The sequence below is a fragment of the Aspergillus puulaauensis genome, chromosome 6 (assembly GCF_016861865.1).
Source record: "Aspergillus puulaauensis MK2 DNA, chromosome 6, nearly complete sequence".
Classification (NCBI taxonomy): domain Eukaryota; kingdom Fungi; phylum Ascomycota; class Eurotiomycetes; order Eurotiales; family Aspergillaceae; genus Aspergillus; species Aspergillus puulaauensis.
This window is the reverse complement of record NC_054862.1, coordinates 3,279,105-3,303,467: the sequence shown is the minus strand read 5'-3', so window position 1 is coordinate 3,303,467 and position 24,363 is coordinate 3,279,105. Positions and strand designations below refer to the sequence as shown.

Genomic DNA, 24,363 nt, shown 5'->3' with positions numbered 1-24,363 from the left:
CCGCACAAACCTATATAGGGATTAAGGATAAGATCACCGGATCTGCAGCAATAATCAACCTGACTGGATTCAACACTACCATTGAGAGAATGAACTCAACAGTGAATAAACTCGCATCCCAGATTCAAACGGCCGCTCACGGCAGGGTCACCGTAACCCCTCAAACACCGTCATCTGGAAGCTATTGGGACTCCACAAAGCCCAATCCCCTAGCGAGCCAGTCCAGCGGCGCCAGCGGCATGATGACCAGTCGCCTCCTAGGCCGGGCTGAACTAGTGGATCTACCACGGGCTGACCTACGGTCTTACCTGCAGCAGATTCTCGTCTCATCCGACAGGGATTCCGGCTCAATGACACTATTCGGGTTACAAGGCGGGCCTGGACCTGCTCGCACACCTGCCGAAAGGCGCGGGAGCGTTCATCCAGCATGGAGAACAGCATACGTCCACGCCATGACATATGGGGCTCCTCTTGATGCCACTGCCGACGCATCTAAGGCGTTGGCTGCTGCTTCCGAGTGGTATGAATCGCACATCGAGCCGGTGTGGAGGAATTGGGCGCTGGGTGGTGGATCGTACGCGAATGAAGGCAATGTCTTTAGTAGTACATGGAAGGAGGACTTTTACGGGGAGAACTATGATCGCCTGCTGGGGATTAAACACAAGTATGACCCTAGCATGAGTTTGTTTGTTTACGGTGGTGTTGGGAGTGATGAGTGGGAGTACGATTTGCACAGTGGTCTGCTTTGTGAGAAATAGGCAGCTTATACTTCCCCTCCAAGGGTTTTCATGCATCTTGCTTGTTGAATGCGTCATTGTTAGCAGGTAGGAGGCTCCCACATAGCACTCGTCATCATATCCTTTAGCTTGTCGCCATCAATCTGGTTCACGTGTATTACTTCGCGGGCCCCAGGAGGTTTAAGCTCCTCTCGATACAGGCGGGTGTTTCCATAGCTTGGACTCCCATACGAGATATCAACGTCGGCGTAAACTAGTCATGGATCAGTTGAACTCGTCCGAGTAAATTATAATTGTCAATACGTACGCTCTGAGGTGTTAAGAGCAATTGAATGGTCGATCATCAAAGCTGCGGCCGTCTCGTCCCAGAATGGAAATTTGGTGCCATAATGATCATGGAAGAGTGCGGTATATGGATTCTTGACCTGGTAGACCTCGTCCAGATATTCCTGAGTGCACTGCACTTGATTTGCAACATTTCCAGCAATGGTTATATCAGGGAAATCAGCATTGATGGCAATCTTTGCTGCCTCGGGGTCTATCATGAAGTTGATCTGCGGCCAATTATTAGCACCTTTCAGGATAGAAAGAAATATTCCCGGCATACATCAGAGTTAATATCTGCCTGGACTATGTCTCCAGCTGCTTGTAGCATGGTAAAATCCACATATCCACCCATAATCACCAACTCCTTCGCCAGCATAGCGAATTCCGGATCCATGCGTACAGCCAGCGCAACATTCGTCAACGCACCAGCCGCATAGATAGAAACCTGATGCGGATACTTACGCACCATCTGGACCATAAAGCTGGGCGCATTCGTCGAGTTATCGAATTGCGTTCTCGGAAGTCCTTCAACGAACGCTTCTTCCACGACCCTGTTCGGATCGCCCGAAGCTGGGTTCTTCCCTTGCTGTTCAGCACTTTTGTTCTGCGGGCCAAATGCGCCCTGGAATGGGAGCTTGCCATGCACGGCCTCCCATGCCTGGAATCGCGCCGGGGTGTTTATGAGAGGCCATGTTGCGCCTTGATACACGGGGATGCAGCTGAGGTTTCCGATTTCAAGGTTTGCGAGGGCGTGCAGGCCACATTGTTTCTGCCATGAGTTTGCAGTGTCTGGTTCGGGATATTAACAAACATCTGTCAAACCAGTGGACGCGGTGGGATTTATAACTTGAGACTAGACCCAGTACCTCCATGCCGCCCTTCATGGTCATGAGGAAGGGCAGAAAGCTAACTGCAAGCCAGTCATTGTCGAGGATGGCGTATCGCTTCTCGGATTGAGCATTGTTCTCGTCCACAGCGCTGATTGCTGTGGCTAGAATTATTAAAGCCAGAAGGTATGTATATGACCACATATCGGGAAGAATGGTTTCTGTTGTGGAGGGGAAGGATTTGGAGTACAAGCGCTGTTTCTGGGATGTTCAATCACTTATAATCGACGGCGACTGCAGATCTGTGGAGATGAAATGGGCCATCAACCAGTATTCCATGATCCTATAGGGCCTTAAGCACCTCCATGGCCATGGCCCCTCCTGGAGTCCTTGCTTGATCTCGTGCACCTTTTCGCGTGCGGAGAAACCGGAGCCCTGTGTAACTGGCCTCGGCTTGTTGGACTATGCTGCGAGTTCAGACTGCAATTCTCCATCAAGATGCAAGGGGCGTTCAATGATTGGTTGAATTTTTGTCAATACAAATACCCCGTGTATATATTAGGGCTGCGAATCTAGCAAGATACGGTGTCGAAAGTCTTCCTCATTTTGTCATCGGGGTAGCAAGACAGCAAAATATCTTCATGAGATTTAAAAAGCGCAGCAGAGATGACTGAATGAATAACAAAAACAAAAAGAAGTGCATCATCCGTGAATCGAACACGGGCCTCATCGATGGCAACGATGAATTCTACCACTAGACCAATGATGCTGATCATGGAAGTCCGGTCCACTTTTCGCTCTGTGATCCACCACTCTTGTTTACTACTACGGAGTATATCCTGCTAGGTTATATGGATCTTATGTTCGCTTTAATACTTCACCTCCGTTTATAATCAGGCAATGCCCATTTGACCATCCACTCCGACCGTAGCACCTCTTCAGCCGTTGGTCGCTCCTCCGGCCGGAATGCCAGCATTCGGCGCATCAAATCCAGAAATGCAGCTTTCTCGCTTTCCCCCAGCTCCTCTCCCATTTTCCGTCTCCATTTCTGCACGCCGTCCTCAAATGACCCCTGAAGCGGAGGCCATCTGTTGTCCCTGTAAGATTCTGTTGGACGTCCATCCTCGTCAAAAAATTGCCGTCGTCCCTTCCAGCGCTGCCACCACTCCGAAGGCATCGGTCCAAGTACATCGATATGTTGCGCCACGATCTCATCCTCCGGTACGAATTCAGTGCTAAAAATGGCCTTCATCCCCATGATCTCCCATATTGCTGTGACCAGGCTCCATATATCCGAGGGATATGCAATTGGGGCCCGCGGTTCGAATTTGGCTTCTGGGGCTCGAAACGCGAGCGGCGTATGGCAGTCCTGCCCGAGACGATGCTCTGAAGCAGGTGAAAACGCCTCGCCAAAGTCACTAAGAAGAGGGTGCACGTCTGATAACGCGACTTCCTCTGCGTACTTCCCTAGAAATATCGGCACTGCTGCCTTGGCTGGTGCATTGGGAGGTAATGGTTCCCCGTCACACCGTGTGACAGGGACGGTCTCGGGCTCGCCGTACTTTTCATAAAATTGCTTAATGGAAGGGCCATCGAAACTTGATGGCAGCTTGAGCAAGACGTTGCTTAGATGTATATCTGAAATAATGGTTTTCCAACGTCAGCCTACGTTATAACCCTGACGATGTCGTGGTTGCATGACAAACCTCCGTGAACATAGCCTCGAGAATGCGTATAAGCAACGGCTTGTGCAATTCCATATGACAGTGCTCTAGCAACATCAATGGAGAAAAGACGGCTAAAGGAAATTTCGCGGAGACTGCATTGTGCCGGGGTCACTGTGTAGCACATATGTCTTCCATTCGGGCCTTGCACTTCAAATTCATCTAGGAAAACAGGCACCGAATCAGGTCCGGGGTGTGCGCACGAGGACGATATAACAGGTGCAGATAGAGCCTTGAGAGCCGTCGTCTCACGCGGAAGCGAGTCTGCTATATTAACCTTGACTGCAACATATTGCTTCAGACGCGTATCTAGAGCAAGCCACACCGTCGAATAGCCCCCAAAACCAAGTTTGTCCGCAATGTGGTATCTGCCATTTAACACGTCTCCGATGTTAATAGGATGGTAACCTCCGGGTCGATATTTTTCAAGTTTCTCTACACCCCTGATCCAGTTATACTCAATGTGATGGTTGTTGGCTGTTGAGGTCTTTCGCGCGAGAAATCCAGGGCGGCAAAGAGATGGCAAGATTGGAGTTGAAGATGGGCGCAAGACCGGTAATATGCTTAATGGAATCGAGTTTGTAAATATTCGCAAACAGCCCGCCATGGTACTTCAACATGAGGTTCAAAGACATTGCTGGACGCGCTTGAACACAGGGGTCAAACATGTCAATAGCTTAGCCTCGATTAGTCATCTATACAGTTAACTAACTAACTAGATTTCCTGTCTATTACTTATAAAGGCTGGCCTTTCATGCCTGATTAGTCTATTGGGAGATGGCATGCTAAAACAAAATACTGATACAGTAGCGGAAGACCTTAATAATTTCCAACAGTGGAGCATGAGAGAAAATATATATACAACCATATAATAAGACCAAGTCAGTTAACATTGAGCGATGCCACATTTTAAGAACTCGAAATGTTAAACCCGAGGCTATAGTACTTAGTACTAATAATAAACCACAACGTTTCAGTATATTATATACATAGTTGTGTTTGGCAACAATAACGTGCATCGAAAGGACGCACTTGGTGGGCCATAGCCTAAGTCTAATGGCCGCTGTTCTGACAAGAGTTGGCAGCATTTTCCATCAATTGGCAAGGTGGCCGAGCGGTCTAAGGCGCGCGGTTAAGGCTTCCTAACTCGGATCCCTCTCTTGATCTTCTCAAGTTTCCGCGTCATTAATTTGGCGTGGGTTCGAATCCCACCCTTGTCATTTTTTTCATTTCTTTTTCTCTCGCCTACCACCATTATCAGGGTATTTTTTTCGTGGTTACAGCCACAGCCAAGCCACGTATGACTGGTTACTGAAAGCCCCTTCTGCGGACGCTGGTTGGTGGGTACAGTGTGTGGTACAATCCTTCTGAGTAGCACGGAGATCTCAAACCATTTCATCCTCCTGCTAAAACCACCTCCTCTGGGCAGGATACGTCGTACGACTAGGATGCACAATATTTACTTACCTATTACAACCTGAACAGAACAAAGCACTAGCGGGGTAGCTCGTATCTACTTCTTGGCTAAGCAGGCTTGAAGGCCAGTTCAGTCTTTTCCTTCCCGTCAGACTGATTTCTTCATCAGAATCTGTCGTCGATATGCCTTTGAACAACTCTTTTCTGGGCCCCTGGGAGGATTTTGCTTCTGATTGGGATGAGGGAATGGGGAATGAAGGAAACGACTACTTTCGCTTCCTTGAACTTCCCATTTTAGAGAAGCTCGTTGAAAGACCAGAAGGATTTCGTGCCTTGGACCTTGCAACTGGTAATGGTCTAGTGGCACGCTGGTTAGCCCAGGAAGCAGCCTCTGTTACTGCCACCGACGGTGCTGTTTCGATGCTGGACCGTGCAAGGGCACGAACAGACAGTTCCATATATAGGGAAAAGATATCCTACCACTGCCTGGATGTCACAGACCAAGCATCCTGGGATAAATTCATGACAGCCAACACCGACTTAGTGGTTAGTTCAGGCCTCATTGATTAGGTAACAACCTCACAATCTGACTCTTGAATAGGTTGGCGGTTTCGATGTCATTTCCATGAATATGGCTCTCATGGACATTCAGGATCTGGGACTGTTGGCAAGGTCTTTGAAACAACTGCTAACGCCAAACGGTTGGTGAGTGCTGAGCTTTTTCTATCTTCAAGGATGGTTCTGACAGCCCCTTAGTTTTGTTGCTACTCTGCTTCATCCACTGTTCTTCACATCTGGGGCAGCTCGGCAGATAATGGTCCACGAGGACCCAGAGACCGGCCAGCGAGTAGTCAACCGCTCGATTGTCATGACTAAATACCTGAACGTCCCTCCAGCCAGGCAGTTGGTTTTCAAAGGGCAAAATGAGTCGCCGGTGAGTAGCTCGGTATTTTCCAATGAATAACTCAATAACACGTTTAGTACATGTTCCATCGACCTTTGAACCAGCTCTTCGCTCCATTCTTTCAAGCAGGCCTCACCATGGATGCGCTCGAGGAGACTAATTTCGATGAAAGCTTCTGTGATCCTTTACGTGAACACTCATCGAAGAATTTTACCGAGTTTCCAAAGGTACTTGGCTTTAGAATGAGGCTTCCATCGAATCTTGAGTAAACGGAAAGCCCTTGAAGCTTGAACAAACTAGATAGGTATTAGGGGTACCGATGTTGAAGAGGCCATGCTTGATCGAAGAAAGCCATCCCGCTGTTTGATAGACTGCCATAGATATTCAGTTATATCCGCGCACTGCCGAGTTAGATTCGTTTGGGCTTCTGCTTGTGGATCAAGCTCAGCAAAATCCCAGCCAAGTGCTTTGAGCAAATGATCAGCGATAAATATAGGCCCCAACCTGCAGCCTGCCGGAGAATGCAGTTAATCAAACCAGCTGGGAATAGTACATGGTAATTAAATAACCTCAAGGACGTTAATTGTACACCTCAGCCACACGTTTCATGTTGCCCGGTGCTGTGCTACACCAGAGAAGCAGGGAGCTCGAAACCACCTGCAGGGTGACAGCACTACCGACATGCAAACCCAATCTTGCTAACTAGCTGTATTCTGTAACCAAGTGAGGTATTGGGGCTACTTTCCACTTTCCGCCCTGGAAAGATCACCATTGCCCTGGCTGAACGGCCCCGCGACGGTGCTGGAGCGTCTTCGCATACCACTCATTAAGCGCCGGTATCAACAACCAAGTTTTTGGCTAAAACTTGGCGTTCTTACAACTCAGCCTCGTCGTGGATGTTTCTGCAACTTAAGTTTGTCCAACTTGCCTAGCGCGTCCCACCAGATATGCATTGGTGCTACTATATGGGCCCAACATGAGACCAAGAGGCTGCAAGAGCACCGCCCCTTTTGGCGCCGGGGGTTTGATGTAGTTTCTAGGGGTCACTGCTATTAATGAGCGTCCTGAACTTTGGCAAAATTTTGTTTTTGAAAAGCTTTCCCTCAGGGCTTCATCTCAGTTAAAGTTGAGTTGCAGGCCGGCACTGTTCTACAACGACAAAACGACTATCCCCAACAACATGCACTTGATTACAGGAATCCTGCGCGGCTTCCAGGTAAGTACCCGCTCGCCAATACCTCTACATATGATTGACTGACTCATAATCTCAGGCCATATTCGCAATCGTTGTCCTAGGAATTTCTGTTGACCTTGCTCGCGGCCAGCGGTTCGAATCGGTCCCGCCAGCGACAAACTACGCAGCATTCTGCGGCGGCTTCGGCGTTTTCGTTGCCCTTGTGGGAGTCGCAGCGATATCCGTCTCGTCCCTAGAGGGAATTGTTACCTTGGCGCTGGACGGACTGTCATCACTTACGATGCTTGCTTCGGGAATTGTAAGACTTCATTACACCTTTCATATCCCGCAAATCGCCATTAAGCTCCCTGCATAGAACAACAAAACAGAACTAATGAAAACTCGACCCACCAGGCATACGCCGTTCTCCTCCGCGATATTACCTGCGGCGACATCCACTCCACATTCGAGAACCCGCTCACTAACGGCGGGTGCATAAGGGACCAGAACGGCGAATGGGGATGTGGCTATGGTACAGACAGCCAAGGGGAGTTGAAGAGCCGATGTATCTCTGCCAAGGCAGACACCGCGTTCATGTTCATCAGCTTTGTAACGTGTCTGGGTGTTGTCGCGTATACTTTCTTCGCGAGGAAGAGGTCGGGCGGAGTCAGCTATGCTTGAGTGGGCATATTAGGGTTGGATAGATGGGTGCTTATGGGTTGGGAATGGAGGGATAGGATGGGTAGTGACATTATGCTTGGGTCCTTGAATTACAGCAGTGCTCAGTATGGATTAGCTGGAGATAATAGATAATATTTCATGATCACAATAGCGGGAATAGACTGGGGATATGAGAGAGGGTTTATTCCGGTCCTGTCTGAATAGGAGGTGGCCATGCTTGGATCACGACGCGACACTAACTGTACAGCCCGGAGGTAATCCGGGATAAGCTCATGGATACTTGCCCACATCCAAGTTCTGGTTCGAGTCCTACTCATCAAGGATCCACACAGTGCGTGTATAAGCTCAGTCAGCTTGTAAGCTGTCAGGGAATGCTTGAATCATCCAGGGCATCCTGGTGTTTGGTACTTCTAGATGTCTACACGTATTGTGAGTAATGCTAGGGACAAAATGTATCATATAGATGACATGATATTCTAACTCCCAACCTGCTAGTTGATCCGAATAGTATTCACAAATCTAGCTCAAAGACTCCTCCTAACCGGCACTGAGAATGTACAGTAATATAGGCTAAAAACATAAACAACGTGAAATGAGAAGAAATATATCAAGACCACATTACCCTACTAAAGGCTCACCCAGAACCATCCAGGCAATCATACTACCCCAGGCCCCAACGAACAGAACCGTCAGGATACCCGCGCCTGCGCGATCACCGGCCGTAATCGGCTTTGGTTCGTCGGGGCTTCCCGTTTCATCACTGCCGGCATTGGGGTTACTCTTGCTGTTTCCACCGGTATTGGTGTTGAGCGGGGGGGTTTTCTTTTCGGAGACGAGCACGGACCCGAGAATATCGGTGGCGATGATCTGTTGTTCCATGCCAATCGAGCCGTCCCACTTCTCGGTGTACCATTTGATGCCGCAGGTGTTGTTGCCGGATCCGCTGCATGCCTGCGCGGCTGCCTGTGCGGAGGTTTGCAGTTTGGGGAAGATCTTGTCGTAGGTTTCGGGGATAAGGAGCGCGACCAGTGTTAACCAGTGTGAGACGACGCCCTTGAAGAGAATTTCGTTGAAGTTGCACAATCCGGATGGCTCACACAGGAATTCGGAGAAGATCTTCCCGCCGCCCATCTTCTGGGGGAAAAATTGCTCGAGGACTTTCTCAAGGAGACCATCGACGGCCTTTTTCCACTCTGCTTTCTCGGTCTGTGATTGGTTTGGCTTGGTTAGCGGCGGGGGGTCCAGGCAACAGAATCAGAAATGAGGGGGAGACCAACGTAGTTGTACATGTAAGCTGCGCCTGTGAGGTACGCGCCGTAATTATATGACCACTGGTTGTTACCCTGCGTCGAGCATTTGTTGTTGATGTCGGTCGAGTCGGCAACATTCCAAGTCTTGTTGTTCACCAGCGGCGAGGAAACCGACCAGTCCCAGGCCTTCTGGGCCCAGTCGGCGTACATATCGTTTTGCGTGTAGAGAGCGAGACGGGCGGCGAGTTGGAAGAAACCACCGTTGGAAATCGAGTTCTTCATCGTGTATCCGCTCTGGTAGGGTTCCATTTGCCAGCGTAGACCACCCCCGCAATTGTCCTCGTCCCATTCTTCTTTCTGCGTGTTGAACACACCTTGCGCCAGCGACAACCACGAGAATCCATCTTTGGATTCGGGGAATCCGTATTCGGCGGCCAGCATGGCAGTAACACCCCAGAAAAACTGGTCATCGTTTCCCTGGTTGAGTTAATACCGGGCGATCAAATTGGCGAAAGGGGACATCGAAAGAAGCGTACAAGATAAGATTTGTATTTGGCAGGCAGGTAGTCACCTTTGTCTCCCGCCTGGTACTGCATACCCTCGATGATCAGGTCATTGTATTGGTCGTCGCCCGCGTAGAACCAGTAGATGATCAGACTCATAAACAGAGCACTCCCTTCCCACCACTTCTCTGGGAAAGCGCCTGGTTCGCCGCCAGGTTCATTACCGGCGTACCATCCGAGCGCTCCTTTGGCGGTCTTCCCGGCGGCGTCCTTGATAGATTCTGCGAGGAATGTGGGTTAGAATGAGGCTGCGATGCGGAATTGCGGGAGGGAGAACACACGGTGGTCGTCGAGCTGGATTTGCAGGGCCGATATGCGACCGATAGAGGCCAGCCAGGTGGCCAGGAAGGCGAGACGCATTGTTGCTGGAGGAGAGAGGGCGAAGACAGCGACTGAGCAGCATCAGGGACTCAGACAGAATCGCCGACCGAGAGAAGAACAACCGGCGGTGCCAAGGGGGGGAGGCTGCTGACTAAGTGGATACGGGTGCACAGGCGCAAAGCAGCCAATGAAACACCGCCAGGGAAATGAGGGCGTTCCGCAAGCGGCGTGTGAGTGGCCGGTAATTTTAGCTGATTCGTAAGAAGCTTTTCACCTTCCGCGCGCAATTGCTTGTCCTTTACGTCATGTCCGCGTGTCCCTTGGCGACTTTCCCCTGAACGATTTAAATATTAATTCCTGTTGTTACTGTTTGATACGGCTGTCTTGTTTCCAGGCACTGGCCCCATGGACGTGATCTATGGATGTGATCTGCTGGAACTCATCCAGGCCACCGGTTGGACGTGCTACAGCTGCTACTCTTTACGCGTGAGTATTGTTCTTACTGAGAAGGTTCCAGTCGATCACACTAATACGGTTAGGCCTCGATCCAGGAACTGCACGAGTGGGGACAGGTGCGACGCTGCCAGACTGTGGAGTTTGGAGAAACTTGACGCTGTTTGCGGAACGGTGAACCCCTGATGACAGATGACTGTGAGCCCTGCATGAGCCTGATCGACAGCCTTCGCTCCTTCGATCAGTGAATCCTGTTGCTGCGATTGGGAGCTTCGGTTTCCCTGTTCTCAACATACTTCCTGACATGATCAGCCTTATCGTTGATAAGCCAGCGCCAAGTTAACAAGCAATAGGAGGCGTTCTTGGAACTGTTGTATCGGGTTAGGCGGGAATTGGCAGCATTGGCAGCGTGATTGCCTGATAGTGAATGACAAGACTCGCTAAACTGACTATCAGAGCACGCAAGACGTCAATCACTACACCGTATCTCGCTCTTAGATGCTACCTGCTTATTGATTTTAGTCACAAATCTTGGCAATGACACCGTTCTTTGCGCAACAGCTGGTGATAACTCGTATGATTTCACAGCCCCTCATAAGGATCAGCAGCCAAGCGATATTGTCTGATTGAATATGGAGAACAATTGCCTGTCAATCCCCAAACATGAGGATGGGTGGTAATGCCGCAAACGGCAATCCAAGTGACTCTATCACGACAAGTTTCGCCTATCTCGCGGGTTTGAAGATGTCAAGAAGCTGACCCAATTGTTCACCAGTATGTGAACTCGCTAGACCATCCGTCTTTTGCTTGATCGATGGCATATCATGTCTGGAACCTGAGTTCTCCAGGGCTTCCGAGCCTCCATACAGAAGTAAAAGATCAGAGATCAAGCGTCAAGATGGCGTCTCAATATCGGCCTTGGCATTGTCATTTCGCATCGCTGTCGTGGTTGACTGGGAATATCCGCTGGAAGACTGACAGCGTCATCTGTTGCCTATAGCTTTGAAGCCTCAGGTGGTTTCTTGAGGTTGCTGGTCCACTGAATATACAGCCCGTCTAGTAAAAAGGTCATCAATCTGATGGAGTAGTAAGTATCGCTATCCTGCTCTCATCCGGGAACTGGGCCTCAGTATTCAAATATCTTTCCCAAGGGGTCGAATTATGTCTTAGATGCCGGAGGATTGTCGCGTATTGTACGGATTATACCGGGCAGGCTGTCCAAGTCTTGGGCTGCTAACTCGCCATGTCCGTGTAAGATTTGGAGCGTCATTCTGATGTACTGTAGAGAATTTGAACAGTCGTCTTCGACCAAACCTTTCAGAGACAGCTCCAGTGACGCCAGAAAGCATTGACTATCCTGTATTTAGTGGCTTTGTCTGGGGAACTGCAAACAGCTTGTTGCTCATTGTTGCCATATTTTCTGACGAGAAATTAGCCTGAATCCAAGAAGACAGCCAATCTGCATGATTTATGCTAGACCCTGACCGGATAATCCGACCAGCTCAGACTCCAAGAGTCAGAGTGAGGGCTAGCGGCATCTCGGCTCCTCGCTTCGGCCACCACTACCGCCAGCCAAGACTGGCACATGAAGAAGCGACTGCCAGTCCTGCGCAGGGCATTAATAAATAACAGTACCTCTTCCAATCCGGGGTAATACCTAGAAATAAAGCTATAATCCATTCACATGGCAGAAATACAAACAACGACCGTGTCCGTCGCAGTACAACCGGAAAAGACGGCTGAAGCCCCCGCAGTGATCCCTGTCGACGTGGACAACATATACACGCGAGACGAACTGTTAATCCATAACAAGGATGGCGATCTGTGGCTTGCTATTGATGGAACTGTTTATGATTTAACCAAATTTTCGGAGGAGCATCCGGGTGGGCAGAAGAGTGCGTCTCAACCATCCCCTAATATCTTCGACCACAATAACTAATAAGTACTAGTTTTACTTGGAGTTGCCGGTACAGACGCAAGCAAGAAATACCGCAAGTACCACGGCGATAATATTCTGCAGCGATACGCGAAAGACTATAAGATCGGGACACTGAAGATAGATATTCCAGCCAAGGAGTCGAAAGGGCTGTTTTCCCGGTTTAAAAGGAAGAAATAAACTCATTAGTTATCTACATTTATTGCTTAATTTACACTGGTTATACTTTGTGCTCAAGCTTCCTGGCATTGGACGAGTGGTTTCCTAGAATTGTAGCGATGGGGTTGACTGTGGCCTGTAAGTAATCAATAAGCCTGGTTTATGGTCAGTTATATCCATATACTTTACAGTTACCGTCTCAGCGCTCGTATGACATGTTAAGTCTTGAAGTTTGGGAAGAAGAGACGTTCTAGTACTGCGAGGCGTTCTTGATAACACCACATCTTGATTGGCTTGAAACAATTTCGTCAGATGCCCTGAGTGAGGGGTGTACAGCAGGACTGGTTAGGGCTTCTGCAGCTTACTCAAATAAATCAATCAAACTAACTAGAATCACAATTTATACATCATTCATAAGCATAACTGACGTGAATCGACCGAGCTTGTCACAACTTCAGCAACTTCCCGCCACGGTTCTTCATTCTCTTCCTCATCAGCCTCAGCGAGTACGTCTTCTGCCAATGGCGAATAAACCCCGGCGTAACAGGATAAGTAACCATAACCGTCGACATAAACAACCCAGCAATAGCCCTCGTCGCCATCGTCGACTTCAACCCAAACCCCTCCCTCACGTTCACCGGCAACTGCTCAACCGTCAACGGCCTGACAATCGGCAACAACGTCCAAGCAATCGGCCTCGCCCACAGCGGCAACCCCTTGGGATGAAACAGCTCATCCAACACCCCTCTCGCATCCTCCGTAACATACAGCTGGTTCTGCACCACATCATCCCAATAAACCTTAAACGCCCTCCGATCAGCCGGCCACATCTCCCGCGGCACCTGCAGCGACGTCCCCATGCACGCATAAGCCTGGTACACAAGCTCCGCCTTGAGCGGCGGCAGCTCGCCATAAACCTTCTCGTACATCCCCACCATAGACGCATAGATCGTAGCAGCAACCCAGAGCTGCAGGGTAGGATTCATAGCGTCATACGCTTCGTTCCTGTATTCCCCGCTGTTCTGTACTTGTACTTGTGCTTCGCCCTTCACGCGGGCATGCGCTTTGTCCACCCAAGCCTTCATCGCTGCTTTCTCCTCGTCCGTCCCGAAGATCATCGCGAAGATGTACATCTGCGTGTACTCCGTGCGGCTGATGGTGCGGCTGGCAAAGGTGCTGTGGTCTGCAACGCCCTGGCCGACTAGGGGGTGTGCGATCTGGAGGAGGACGGCGGCGGTGCCGGCCCCTAGGGCGATGCCTTCCCTTGCGACGCTTTGGAGCTCGTGGATTGCTAGGTCGGTTTCGCCGAGGGGGATGGTGTCGTTGTCGATGCTTATGGAGATTGAGGGGGTGGGTTTGGGGGCGATGTCGATCATGGTGGGTTGTTTGTTTTGCTTTGTTGATTTACGTTGATGTTTTCTGGTTGAGTATGGTAGATGGTAGAACGGTATGGGGGCTTGGATGTCCTATGTCTATTGTATAATGCCCCTCCATCTTGAATAGACTTACCGCCGGGCCGTTAGCCGGTGAAGAGGATTGGGCTGGGGTAGTCATATGCCATTGCGTGAGGATGACTGGAGGTGTAGATCTAACTGGGGTTGGAGTTTGGAGGGTGGATGTCTAACGAAGGGTCTAATCAAGGGTCTTGTTAGGGCTTCCGGAGCGGGGATATCCATCCATCATGGCATAAATCGACCCAACTGAACTCTTATCATCTGAACTTATGGATATCGGATCGGAGGCGTCTTGCATCCGGTGTGGAAGAACGGATATGGGTATACTTGTGTTTCGGGAATTCGATTTCCGAGGATTTATCAAGCGTGAGTATAGTGTAGAGTGGTTTATGGGCGAGTTGATTCCAGTAAATGATCCTGCTATTTGAACAGCATTATCAATTGTTATCTACATCTACCGTCAACGTCGCTGACACATAGACATCGCGTATCGGGACTAGCGACATTATTGACAGAGATCCGGCTTCATGGTACAGTATATAAATTATATTCAAAGACAGAAGCTGTCTGTTTATACAATTATGCGGAGTATATCTCAGTAGTGCACGGCCAACAAAGTTAAGATATATATTAACCTGACTCAAGGCCTCTGACTTACACCATCGCACTCTAACCAAAGCCGTACTGTTTCATGTGAGGTCTTCAAGCACGATGAAGGAGCCGCGGGCTGGGCTCGGAACGGTAAGAGTGTTGACTGGCCACTTTGCTTGATCTGTCATGTTAAGCGATGACATGTGCGGGAGGATTCTGATACGGATTGAGTTGTCGATAATTGTACGGAGTACTTGAGGAGAGAATACTTTAGTTAAAAAAAAAAAAAAAAAAAAAAAAAAGAAAACGACACCTGTGAGATTCGAACTCACGCTCCCGAAGGAAATGCCTGGGCTAACACACGTAGTGGGTATAGCAGGGCACCGCGTTAGGCCACTCCGCCAAAGTGCCTCTGGAGGAAATCCGGCCACATAATTGGTACTATCACTCCCATTCCTGGCAGACCACGTATGCCATTCTATCCCTTCGTAACACGCCACACTATAAATATTTTATCATGAGCTCCAACTGGAATACTTGGATGATTTCATATTTCTTGGCCCATTCTCTACGCGTGTCAGATCCTTGCACGGCGCTTCGCAGGCCAGTCATCTCATCTGCTGTCGCTTCCAGCGCTCTTCAGGATAAGGAATTGACCGGCAGTCGGCACCGAGCGTGGGACGCCATGGGCCGGCGCGGCGGATCGAGCACTGGCGGCCTATCAAGACAAGCAATTGCACAAAGAGTTCCCCTGGCGTTGTGCAAGGCGAGCAAGAAAGTGGAGGGTGGGCTAGGCAGCACCATTCTCGGCCAACCAGCAGGGCCGCCAGTGGAGAACAGCCTTAAGGGGCTGGCTAGCTTCTATCAACTTGGCGCAGAGCATTGTTCCATGGAGTCGGTCAGTCCTTTGACGAATCGACATGGTCATGGATCTGCTGTCTTTGTTGTTTCTATCTGCAGAGACAGTATGAATACAGCTGTGGCAAAGAGCTTTAATTAGCACATGCGCTGGAAGGGAGTGTCTATTGAGCATTGAATCTCTGCTGTGGAACGGTGAACTGGCAGGGTGGATACATTATTCATTGCAGGGCTGATGATTTTCATTATTCTTCTGCCTGCTCTTTTCGAATCACCGCTTTATCAATAAAAAAATAAATAAAAGATTCTCCCTCCCCCTTCCCCAGATCAGTCCTCCTCCCGTCTCCATATCAGATCACCATGTCGTACCAGCAGCCTCCCCCCGGGGCTTAGTATGTCTACCATCGAGTGCAGACCAGCAATACTAAACGGAATACTGACTGAAATAGCTACCCTCCTCCCCAACCCGGATATGGCCCTCCTCCGCCTCAGGCCGCCTACCCGCCCATGCAATACCAGCAGGCGCCTCCCCCTGAAGAGAAGAAGGACCGCGGCTGTCTGACCGCTTGGTATGCCCATCTCACCTTTGAAAAGAAGAACGTACTGACGGTCCACGGAATAGTCTGATGACCATGTGCTGTTGTTTCCTGTGCGAGGAAGCCTGCGAATGCTGCATCGAGTGCGCGGAGTGTTTGTGTTGTGGTTGTTAGCCTGTTTATACCATATCTATTTCTGCAATACATAATCTTCAACTTTCTGAACTACTCATACGGAACTATTTCAAACATCTCCCTCGGCCGACTCTACATTCTCCGTCCGTGCTTCAAGTTCCGCCACCCCCTTGCTCATATAGCGCTACGCCGTCACGATCCCAAACACCTTCGCAGAACTGTATACCATGGCCAGTTGCAGAACTCCACTCCTTCGAATGGCGTATATTTGATATCACGGCGCAGTATCATTCTCTGGCGCGAATGACTATGACCGAGCTCGACCCAATGCGCTGCCTGCTCAGGTTGAATATCAAATCAAGTCCGCATCGTCCCCAGAGTCCCCAGCGCAATTGTTCCCTCGCGATCAGACAGTCTATATAACTTGGTCTGACTCGACGCCGTCAACCCAACAAGCCTCTGCATCGACAGCCGCACTACAAGAATCTCGTGATAAGAGAGACAGCGCATCTAGTTCTGCAGGTTAGGAAGCTCGTTCGGAACTTGCGCCTTCTTACCAAGGGATGATCGAACCTGCCCAATATCATGAGTATCGTAAACCGAACAAGTAAATTGTACACCCGCGACGGTGGGTGGGTGCTTGTTTTCCAGATGTTGCCCGTGGTCTGCTGTCTCGTTGTAGGACGTAGGCGCCGTCTCCGAGAGTGAAGGGAGGCTTGCGCCAAACAGGGCGATCTTGCTGTAGCATATGGTGTTGTTGATGTTTGGGAGGGTGTCAGGCCGTAGGCTGGTGTTGCTATTTTAAATACTTTTATAGGATTTAAGATGTACTATGGTAGCGCTGGCGATGTCTGCCATTTTGGTATTTAAACCTGGGAGCTTGAGAGTGCGCTTGACAAGATATGGAGGTTGCATCTATTGGCTAAGTACACTCGCTAATAGGCCTGCAGACTGCTTTTATCTGGGCGAGAATGTGTCTCGTCTACTCCAACTATAAAGCCGATAAGAGGAGACCATCCCCGCTCCAATACCTAGATATCCGGACATTTCTCCGACATACGCATTCAATCGATTATCTTCACTTAACAAAGAATCTACAACCAGCGTAGAACCACTGCATTCCAAAGCGAACAGCAACATGCCTCGAACCATCCGCGTAGCCGCAGCCCAAATGGGCACAACAAACAAATGGGACAACCGGACCCAAACCCTCACGCGCATGATAGCCCTCCTCAAAGACGCCGTATCCAAGGGCGCACAACTAGTCCTCTTCCCCGAAATCGCATTTACGACCTTCTTCCCCCGATACCTCATCACTGACCCCACCGAGCTCGAGTCATGGTTCGAACACGGCGACATCCGCACAGCACCAAACACAAAGGCGCTCTTCGACACCGCACACGAACTAAACGTCGACTTCAGCGTTGGATTCGCAGAGGCTACAGAGGTCGGTGAACACTATAACACCTGCGTCTACTACCATGCTGCAACGGGGTCGATTCTCTCGCGGTACCGCAAGATTCATCTGCCGGGGGACTTTGAGCCGCTTCCTGATCCCAACGCCGTGAACCAGCTGGAGAAGCGGTATTTCCTACCTGGGAATCTAGGGTTCAAGGCATTTCGTGTGCCCGGGCTTGTCGAGGCTGACTCTCCTCATCCTACTCCTCTAGGAACAGCGGAGGGAAAAGTCCAAGAAGACCCCGTCTTCGGCATGATGATTTGCAATGACCGCCGGTGGGCGGAATCATGGCGAGCGTACGGACTGCAAGGCGTTGAGGTCGTGCTGTGCGGGTATAACACGAATGGCTTCGCGCCTCAGTTCTGGGGCCAGAGTGAAGAAATGACGAGAGAGGAAGGGGAGGCGATCTCGCTATTCCACCATAAACTCGTGATGCAGGCGCACTCGTATACGAACGCGACGTTCTCGGTTAGTTCTGCGCGGTGCGGGCTTGATGATGGCGAGTTCCCGCTGGTTGGGGGCAGTATGGTGGTTGATCCCGAGGGGAGGATTATTGCCGAGAGCAAGACGGTAGAGGATGAGGCTGTGATTGCGGATTGTGATTTGGGGCTTTGCATGCCCGGGAAGACGAGGACGTTTGATTTTGGGAGACATCGCAGGACTGAACATTATGGGATTCTGGTGGAGCGGACGGGGGTTGTTGAGCCGGCGATGGACGGAACCCTGACTTCGACTCCTATCCAAACAGCAACTACAGCAGCCCGAGAGAAGAAGAAGTATCGGGTACTGCTTATAAACCCCAACTCGACTCCATCAATGACAACCAAGTGTCTCGAGATGGTCAGCCCGACACTCCCCCCCAGACGTGCAAGTCGACGGCTTCACATCCCCCCATCCAGCTCCCACCGCAATCGAGGGCTCACTAGATGCCGTCCTCTCGACTGCGGCTGCCGTACGCGCCATACTCCATATAGCCAACCAATATGACGCATTCGTAGTAGCATGCTACAGCGACCACCCACTCACCAAAGCCCTAAGAGAGGAACTCAGCGCGCCGGTGGTCGGGATAATGGAGGCGTCTCTGTATGCCGCGAGGACATTAGGCGGGCGGTTTGGGATCGTGGTTACCTCGACTCGCTCAGTCGTCCTGCATACCGACTCGATCCGGAATTATGGGCTGGAGGGGTTCTCTGCTGGCGTGGAGAGTTGCGGGCTGGGTGTTCTGGGGCTGGAGAGGAAAGGGGAAGAGGTTGTTCTTGGTGCGATGTGTGATGCGGCAAGGGAGTTGGTGAAGAGGGGGGCGGATGTGGTTACGCTGGGCTGTGCGGGGATGACGAAGCTGAAGGAGGCGGTTGAAGAGGCTGTTGGGCCTGATGTGCAGGTTATAGATGGTGTTGTTGCTGGCGTGCATCATTTGGTGGGCATTTTGAGGATGGGAGGGAGGACGGCGAAGAGGGGAGTTTATGCTAGTTCCAAAGCTGGGAGAGAGGCAAGGGGGCAGGATTACTTATAATCCCATGCACTTGGATTATGACTCTTGCGGGTTTATATTGTGAAGTCTTACAGTGTATTTGACAGTTGAAGGCCTGATATGTTGCGACCACCTAGATCATACAGAAATGTGATCCTGATATCAGACCAGAGTAGTAACCTGATAATAGCCTATAGCCTCTAACAGTAATCACGAGACAATCAACGTTGTTTATTTGAAGTTGTTTAACACTAAAGTACATATGCTATCTAGATCTTCGACTTACCCAACTTGCCCTCCTCCGACTTGTATAGCTTGACCAGCTGTCTCACCGACAAGTCCAACAGCACATCCTCCGAGCCACCGGGGATTCTCGCCCCAGGCACATCTCGCAGGATGGCCTCGACCAGCTCTCCCTGGCCCTGCTTCGTGAAGCCAGCGCCACCAAACAGCAGCACCGCAGTCTGCGCACACTCATTCAGAACCATGGCCGACTTCGCCTTCGCCAGCGCCGTCACTCCCCCAAGCCGACGATCCGCCTCGTCCTTGGGCATATTGGCAAGCTGATACAGTAACTGCTCCACAAACGCCCACATCGTCTCCAGCTCGCCCCCGGCCTTCGCCAACCGGTGCCGCACAACAGGCTGGTCCATGAGTGTCTTGCCAAACGCCTCACGCTTCAAGCAGTAGGCAAATGCAGCGGAGAGCGCCACGCGCGCCTGCCGCGTCACCCCGACCGAGATGGTCAGGCGCTCGTGGTTGAAGTTGTTCATGACGAACTTCATGCCCTCGCCTTCGCGCCCGATCAGGTTCTCCACGGGGACTTTGACGTCGTCGAGCTCGATGTATGTTGTTCCTCCCGAGACTTGGCCGGAGACCTTGAGTCGTTGCATTGAGACGCCCGGGTAGCCCTTTAATGGGACGACGAGAAGCGAGAGTCCAGCTGCGCCGGGGCCGCCGGTGCGCACGGCCATGGTGCTGTACTCGGACCAGATTCCGTTGGTGATCCTGTCAGGTCAGTCAGTAAATTCGTTCTTTTTTGTAAATCGGAACTCGGGGTGGGCACCATTTCTTGTTTCCGTTGATGATATAGTACTTGCCGTCGTCGGACTTGGTCGCGGTCGTGGTGATGTTCGCAACGTCGGATCCAGCATCGGGTTCTGTAATGGCGATGCAGCATCGCGCGCGGCCAGTCAAGAGATCAGGCAGGAATTTCTCCTGCAGCTGCTTGCTGCCGTACTTGATGATTGGGGGGATACCGAAGGCGAAGCCAGCGTTGAGCGAACCGCCGGGGCCGCTGAGACCAGAGCGAGCAAGCTAGACTGTTAGCTATAACACCCAAACCAAGTGATTCTAGTCTACACACCTCATCAGTGTAAATCCCCGTGTGCAGATAATCCCACTCCTCAACCTTCACGCCCAGGATATCATGGATCCCCAGCTTCTTCAGCCACTCGGCGGGCAGAGGAGCCGGCAGGTTCGGCAGCAGCATGTTGGCCCTGCAGAAGTCCTTGAAGACGTGTTCGGGGACGGTGCCCTCCCTCTCCCAGTCCAGGGCATGCTTGATCAGGTTCTCGTACAGGAACTCGCGGGCGGCCTTTTGGAAGCGGCGGTGGCCCTCGCTGTAGTATGGCGATGGGAGGCCGCGCAGGTACGGCGGCTCCGCGAAGGGGACGGTTGAGATGCCTGACATTTTCGATTCGCTCGACGATTCTGACTGAATTGGTCTCAGAACCGGCGAGGATGTTTATTTAATAATTAATAAATACAGCAGCTCGCGATCCCCGATCCCCGCATTTACAGCCGAGGCTGACGGTCCGAGGCTGCACATGATTGACTAATAGAGCCAACCTTCCTCTTTTGGAAGCATTAACGGCAGGCTTTCCTCTATAGGAAGGTGTCTACAGCCCATATTCAAGATTGTAACTGGATCATACCCAGTTAACCAGTTAACCAGATTAGCAGCATGCAGTAGAATTGTCCGAGATCCGTACAGCTGCAGCACATGGCTAGATCAGTATCGGCCCGTCACGGCCGCGGGCCCGGTTGCTCCTTCGGCGATCTCGGTCCACACATAGAAACAGTAATGCTTGGACAGCAGCAGAGATAAATAATGGAGCAAGGCGGTTTAGATATAGCCGCGGGGTTATTTTATCTCGGCATGGCCATGGACCGGAAGAATCTACGTGACGACAGGCCATTTTTGAGCGCAGTGGGCACTCATCTAGGGTGCCTGGTTGCTGGATTCACCATATCCACTCTCCCGAGTGTTATTTTCCTGCTGAGAGTCGGCCCCTGCATCTGCTGTTCTAGCTTCAACACCATCCCGACCACTTTGTGATCTTCCGTGAGCTTCAGACGCTGCTGTGCAAAGTATCGCGCATACTTGAAGAGGCACCAATACGAGCCCACGACATTGATCAGGCTTAGACAGATTTTAAACGGAATCTACTCCATCAGATCAAGATTTCCAAGGAGGCTCCGACAGCAAGGGACTGCTTACATAGTAGCCAATAATAATAGCCCAGCTCACGTGTTCGTTCTTCCGTCGAAGGTGAATCTCGTTAAAGATAATGGCTTGAAGCAGGTACAGCCCCACTATCGCTGCCAGGATAGCCATGCAGAATCCTGGCTTCACAAGGATGGAAATGGGCAGTATGAAAGGCGCAAGCAAGTACGTCATTGTTTCATACACCTACATCCAGACACGGCATCAGAGGCGTAATTGCAGCTGGTAGTATAAATGACGTAGACATAGGTACATACCTCTTGAACGACGAAGATCTTCGTACCGAATTCCCACCATCCTAACCGCCAGGAAGCGGCTATATAGGCCATATTATGCCACAGGCTGCTGAACACAAAAAAGTTCCAGCGTAAAAACCGTTGCTTAAACAACGTCGTCTCCCCGAAGCCTCCTCGAGTGTGAGCACTGCTGGTCCAGAACAACGCTGACGGCGTGCCGGTCTCGACAAAGACCGCACTGCACATCTTGATCCGCCCCCCAAGCCGTCGACAGGCATGTCCCATAAACCAGTCTTCGCTGATGGAAAACCCGGGGTGGTTCTCCATGGTCTTTTTCAGAAACCCTTTATTCCAGAGCGATATCGCCCCATGAGGGAATGTAGCACTGCCGACTCGTCCAGCGAAGCTGCGCTGCAAGCCGGCTAATTTGTATTCCAGATCCTGTGCTTTCTGGCACCATGTCAGCCGCGAAGAGTCGGCTCCTGTGCACTTGATTGTATACGAAATACACTGTGTTCCGTTGGTAAGGCGAGAAGTGACCACGGGGAAGTCCAGAGGGAGGATACAGTCGTCATCCATGAGCAGGATATGGCGAAAGCCTTTGGCAGCGTGGCAGCCAACGAATATGGCGATTATTTTTGATCCTATAGGGCACCAGATATGGTTTACTCCACGGACCCGACAGATCTCTTCTGTAGAATCCAGCGGGCTCGAGGAGTTCCCATTTGCAACTACAAAAACATGGGAGGCGGGAAAGATCTTCAATGCCGCGTCAAGAGTATGTCCGATAAATGCGCCAGACCGGTAAGCCGGAATGATAAGGGCACAGGTCGGAGTGCTGCTTGGTTGGATGTTTCGCTGCGAGTAAAACTCGGGCCCTGGAGGGGACTTTTCGAAAGGAGCTAGAAGGGGGGTGTAGGAAAATCTATCAGTAATAATCAGTCTCAGTCTTCATAGATCGTGGCCGCAGACTTACAATACTACTAGGACCATCACAATAGACCAGCCTCCTTTGAGAACAAACTTGTGTTTTACCACCAAGTATAGCCAGTACACTGCGCCCCTCCACAGTGGCACCCCGATGAGGACAAAGTACACGAATGCGACGAAGATAATGTAAGCTCCAAATTCCAGCAGAATTCTGAGCCAGAACTTTCGTTTGTGTTTGATATTCACTAGACTTGCCATGTTGTAATGGCTTGCGAGGCTGGTACTGCGAGGGCCTCCGGTTCTACTGACAGGTTGGCTAGAGGAGCGTGACTGTCCATTGCCTGGAGGAAGCCTACCCTCCTCAATCTGGGCCGGTGTAATGTGGTTTCGCCAGCTTAAACGCATAGAAAGCCGCTTTGCCACTGGCGTGGATTCAGTAATCGATGGGTGTTCATAGACAGCGGAAGTTCTTCTCCCAGCCTCATCGGCTGACACAGAGCTGCCCTGTCCCCTTCGAGATCCGGATGATATTGATATCGATTGGTTTGCAGTGGCACCAGACTTGGATGAACGTTGTTTTGGCACGTTGACCACACTGTCAGGAGTACGAATCGGCAGGCGTGGGTTGCATGCTGTTTCGGCCTCACATCCCGCGGCTTCCACGACAGTGGCCAGCGGTCCTGGAATATATATGTGGCCCGACATCGTCACATCTGTTTTGCATATGTGTGGACAAGGTTCAATGGTCAACTTTAGCGCCCGGGGTGTGCCGCCACGAGAGGCTCATGAAGCAGATATAAATTGAGCCTTGTTGATTATATCTACCCGGGGGTTGGGAGGTTAAGGGGCATTCTTGGGCGTAAGAGCAAGCGTTACACGGAGTAAAATCAGGATCACTAACCAGCAAGACAGGGTTAACCAGTTTACTATCTTGTCTTTGCCCCTTCCACAATGTAGGGGTTGGCCCTGCTATAGTAGATAATATAAGACAATAGCAAGGCACAACGCAATCATATAATCTACTTCAGTCAACGTCAGAAGGCTATGGGATCGGGCACAAGCAAGGGGACTACATTTTCACGCGCCTTGGGAGTTGAACATACTTACCGCAGCAAAGCAGCATCATCATCATTCTTCAAGTTGATTATAACCTGAATCTCAGGTCATACAAGAGGATATAAATTTATGAGACCTCGAATCGACGGTTTCATGTTGCACAAAATACCGGCCAAAAACGGTCAGTCCCTTACCTCCTTTAACATACCCAACCTGACTCTGGATGGTGGTTAGACCCCCACTGGATGACAAGCATATCTCAACCGGAACTATTATCCTTGTCTTGCCATTGCAGCCATCAATTGGATGATGAGTAAACGAGCATTTGTGCCATCCTTGGCCTCATCTTACTGCGGTATCGCGCCATCACATAGCAAGATGATTCGAGCAAATTGCACAGCAACAGATTGGTTCTCTCACGCAGATTCGACTCCGCGGTAGTCGTCCATTTGGCTTCCGACTTTTCATAAGATAGACGCAAGCGGCTTAATCCACCTCTATCCACTCTCATATCGTACAGGAGAATAGCTGGAGGCGTTTCGACGAGAAAGGTGCCAAGCAGCCACCTGTTACCGTCGTAATTCCCCTTTCCTGCTCCAGCTACCGCGAGTGCCGGGAAAATGACCCTTTCAGTAGCCTTGCCTTGTTCACCAGTA

General features: G+C 50.7%; 11 protein-coding genes and 3 non-coding genes across 14 annotated transcripts; 6 read left to right on the top strand and 8 right to left on the bottom strand.

The window, feature by feature from the left end:
- Window positions 1-89: 89 nt before the first annotated feature.
- On the top strand, window positions 90-758 carry APUU_61339A (uncharacterized protein; the record flags this gene model as incomplete). The annotated part of the gene is made up of 1 exon (XM_041694671.1): window positions 90-758. The coding sequence occupies one exon, from the start codon at window positions 90-92 to the stop codon at window positions 756-758; it is 669 nt and encodes a 222-aa protein (XP_041560477.1).
- A 59-nt stretch (window positions 759-817) lies between these two features.
- On the bottom strand, window positions 818-2,095 carry APUU_61338S (uncharacterized protein; the record flags this gene model as incomplete). The annotated part of the gene is made up of 4 exons (XM_041694670.1): window positions 818-990; window positions 1,045-1,291; window positions 1,345-1,853; window positions 1,912-2,095. The coding sequence occupies 4 exons, from the start codon at window positions 2,093-2,095 to the stop codon at window positions 818-820; spliced, it is 1,113 nt and encodes a 370-aa protein (XP_041560476.1).
- A 494-nt stretch (window positions 2,096-2,589) lies between these two features.
- APUU_t60007S lies at window positions 2,590-2,660 on the bottom strand. The gene has a single exon. It is a non-coding gene; the product is annotated as a tRNA-Gly (tRNA).
- A 108-nt stretch (window positions 2,661-2,768) lies between these two features.
- On the bottom strand, window positions 2,769-4,222 carry APUU_61337S (uncharacterized protein; the record flags this gene model as incomplete). Its single annotated transcript, XM_041694668.1, has 2 exons — window positions 2,769-3,529; window positions 3,598-4,222. The coding sequence occupies 2 exons, from the start codon at window positions 4,220-4,222 to the stop codon at window positions 2,769-2,771; spliced, it is 1,386 nt and encodes a 461-aa protein (XP_041560475.1).
- Window positions 4,223-4,715: 493 nt separating this feature from the next.
- Window positions 4,716-4,835, top strand: APUU_t60006A. Its single transcript has one exon. It is a non-coding gene; the product is annotated as a tRNA-Leu (tRNA).
- Window positions 4,836-5,214: 379 nt separating this feature from the next.
- On the top strand, window positions 5,215-6,204 carry APUU_61336A (class I SAM-dependent methyltransferase; the record flags this gene model as incomplete). The annotated part of the gene is made up of 4 exons (XM_041694667.1): window positions 5,215-5,577; window positions 5,633-5,736; window positions 5,788-5,965; window positions 6,013-6,204. The coding sequence occupies 4 exons, from the start codon at window positions 5,215-5,217 to the stop codon at window positions 6,202-6,204; spliced, it is 837 nt and encodes a 278-aa protein (XP_041560474.1).
- A 2,204-nt stretch (window positions 6,205-8,408) lies between these two features.
- APUU_61335S (glycoside hydrolase family 76 protein) lies at window positions 8,409-9,963 on the bottom strand (the record flags this gene model as incomplete). Its single annotated transcript, XM_041694666.1, has 4 exons — window positions 8,409-8,996; window positions 9,068-9,517; window positions 9,577-9,824; window positions 9,885-9,963. 4 exons carry the CDS (start codon window positions 9,961-9,963, stop codon window positions 8,409-8,411), a joined length of 1,365 nt encoding a protein of 454 aa, XP_041560473.1.
- A 2,098-nt stretch (window positions 9,964-12,061) lies between these two features.
- Window positions 12,062-12,493, top strand: APUU_61334A (cytochrome b5-like heme/steroid binding domain-containing protein; the record flags this gene model as incomplete). Its single annotated transcript, XM_041694665.1, has 2 exons — window positions 12,062-12,272; window positions 12,327-12,493. The coding sequence occupies 2 exons, from the start codon at window positions 12,062-12,064 to the stop codon at window positions 12,491-12,493; spliced, it is 378 nt and encodes a 125-aa protein (XP_041560472.1).
- Window positions 12,494-12,918: 425 nt separating this feature from the next.
- APUU_61333S (oxygenase MpaB family protein) lies at window positions 12,919-13,848 on the bottom strand (the record flags this gene model as incomplete). Its single annotated transcript, XM_041694664.1, has 1 exon — window positions 12,919-13,848. One exon carries the CDS (start codon window positions 13,846-13,848, stop codon window positions 12,919-12,921), a length of 930 nt encoding a protein of 309 aa, XP_041560471.1.
- Window positions 13,849-14,824: 976 nt separating this feature from the next.
- On the bottom strand, window positions 14,825-14,928 carry APUU_t60005S. Its single transcript has one exon. It is a non-coding gene; the product is annotated as a tRNA-Ser (tRNA).
- Window positions 14,929-15,735: 807 nt separating this feature from the next.
- On the top strand, window positions 15,736-16,085 carry APUU_61332A (uncharacterized protein; the record flags this gene model as incomplete). Its single annotated transcript, XM_041694663.1, has 3 exons — window positions 15,736-15,767; window positions 15,825-15,944; window positions 15,998-16,085. 3 exons carry the CDS (start codon window positions 15,736-15,738, stop codon window positions 16,083-16,085), a joined length of 240 nt encoding a protein of 79 aa, XP_041560470.1.
- A 1,099-nt stretch (window positions 16,086-17,184) lies between these two features.
- On the top strand, window positions 17,185-19,018 carry APUU_61331A (uncharacterized protein; the record flags this gene model as incomplete). Its single annotated transcript, XM_041694662.1, has 2 exons — window positions 17,185-18,281; window positions 18,334-19,018. The coding sequence occupies 2 exons, from the start codon at window positions 17,185-17,187 to the stop codon at window positions 19,016-19,018; spliced, it is 1,782 nt and encodes a 593-aa protein (XP_041560469.1).
- A 227-nt stretch (window positions 19,019-19,245) lies between these two features.
- On the bottom strand, window positions 19,246-20,669 carry APUU_61330S (acyl-CoA dehydrogenase family protein; the record flags this gene model as incomplete). The annotated part of the gene is made up of 3 exons (XM_041694661.1): window positions 19,246-19,984; window positions 20,043-20,293; window positions 20,343-20,669. The coding sequence occupies 3 exons, from the start codon at window positions 20,667-20,669 to the stop codon at window positions 19,246-19,248; spliced, it is 1,317 nt and encodes a 438-aa protein (XP_041560468.1).
- A 527-nt stretch (window positions 20,670-21,196) lies between these two features.
- APUU_61329S (uncharacterized protein) lies at window positions 21,197-23,356 on the bottom strand (the record flags this gene model as incomplete). Its single annotated transcript, XM_041694660.1, has 4 exons — window positions 21,197-21,424; window positions 21,480-21,671; window positions 21,743-22,646; window positions 22,698-23,356. The coding sequence occupies 4 exons, from the start codon at window positions 23,354-23,356 to the stop codon at window positions 21,197-21,199; spliced, it is 1,983 nt and encodes a 660-aa protein (XP_041560467.1).
- Window positions 23,357-24,363: the final 1,007 nt, after the last annotated feature.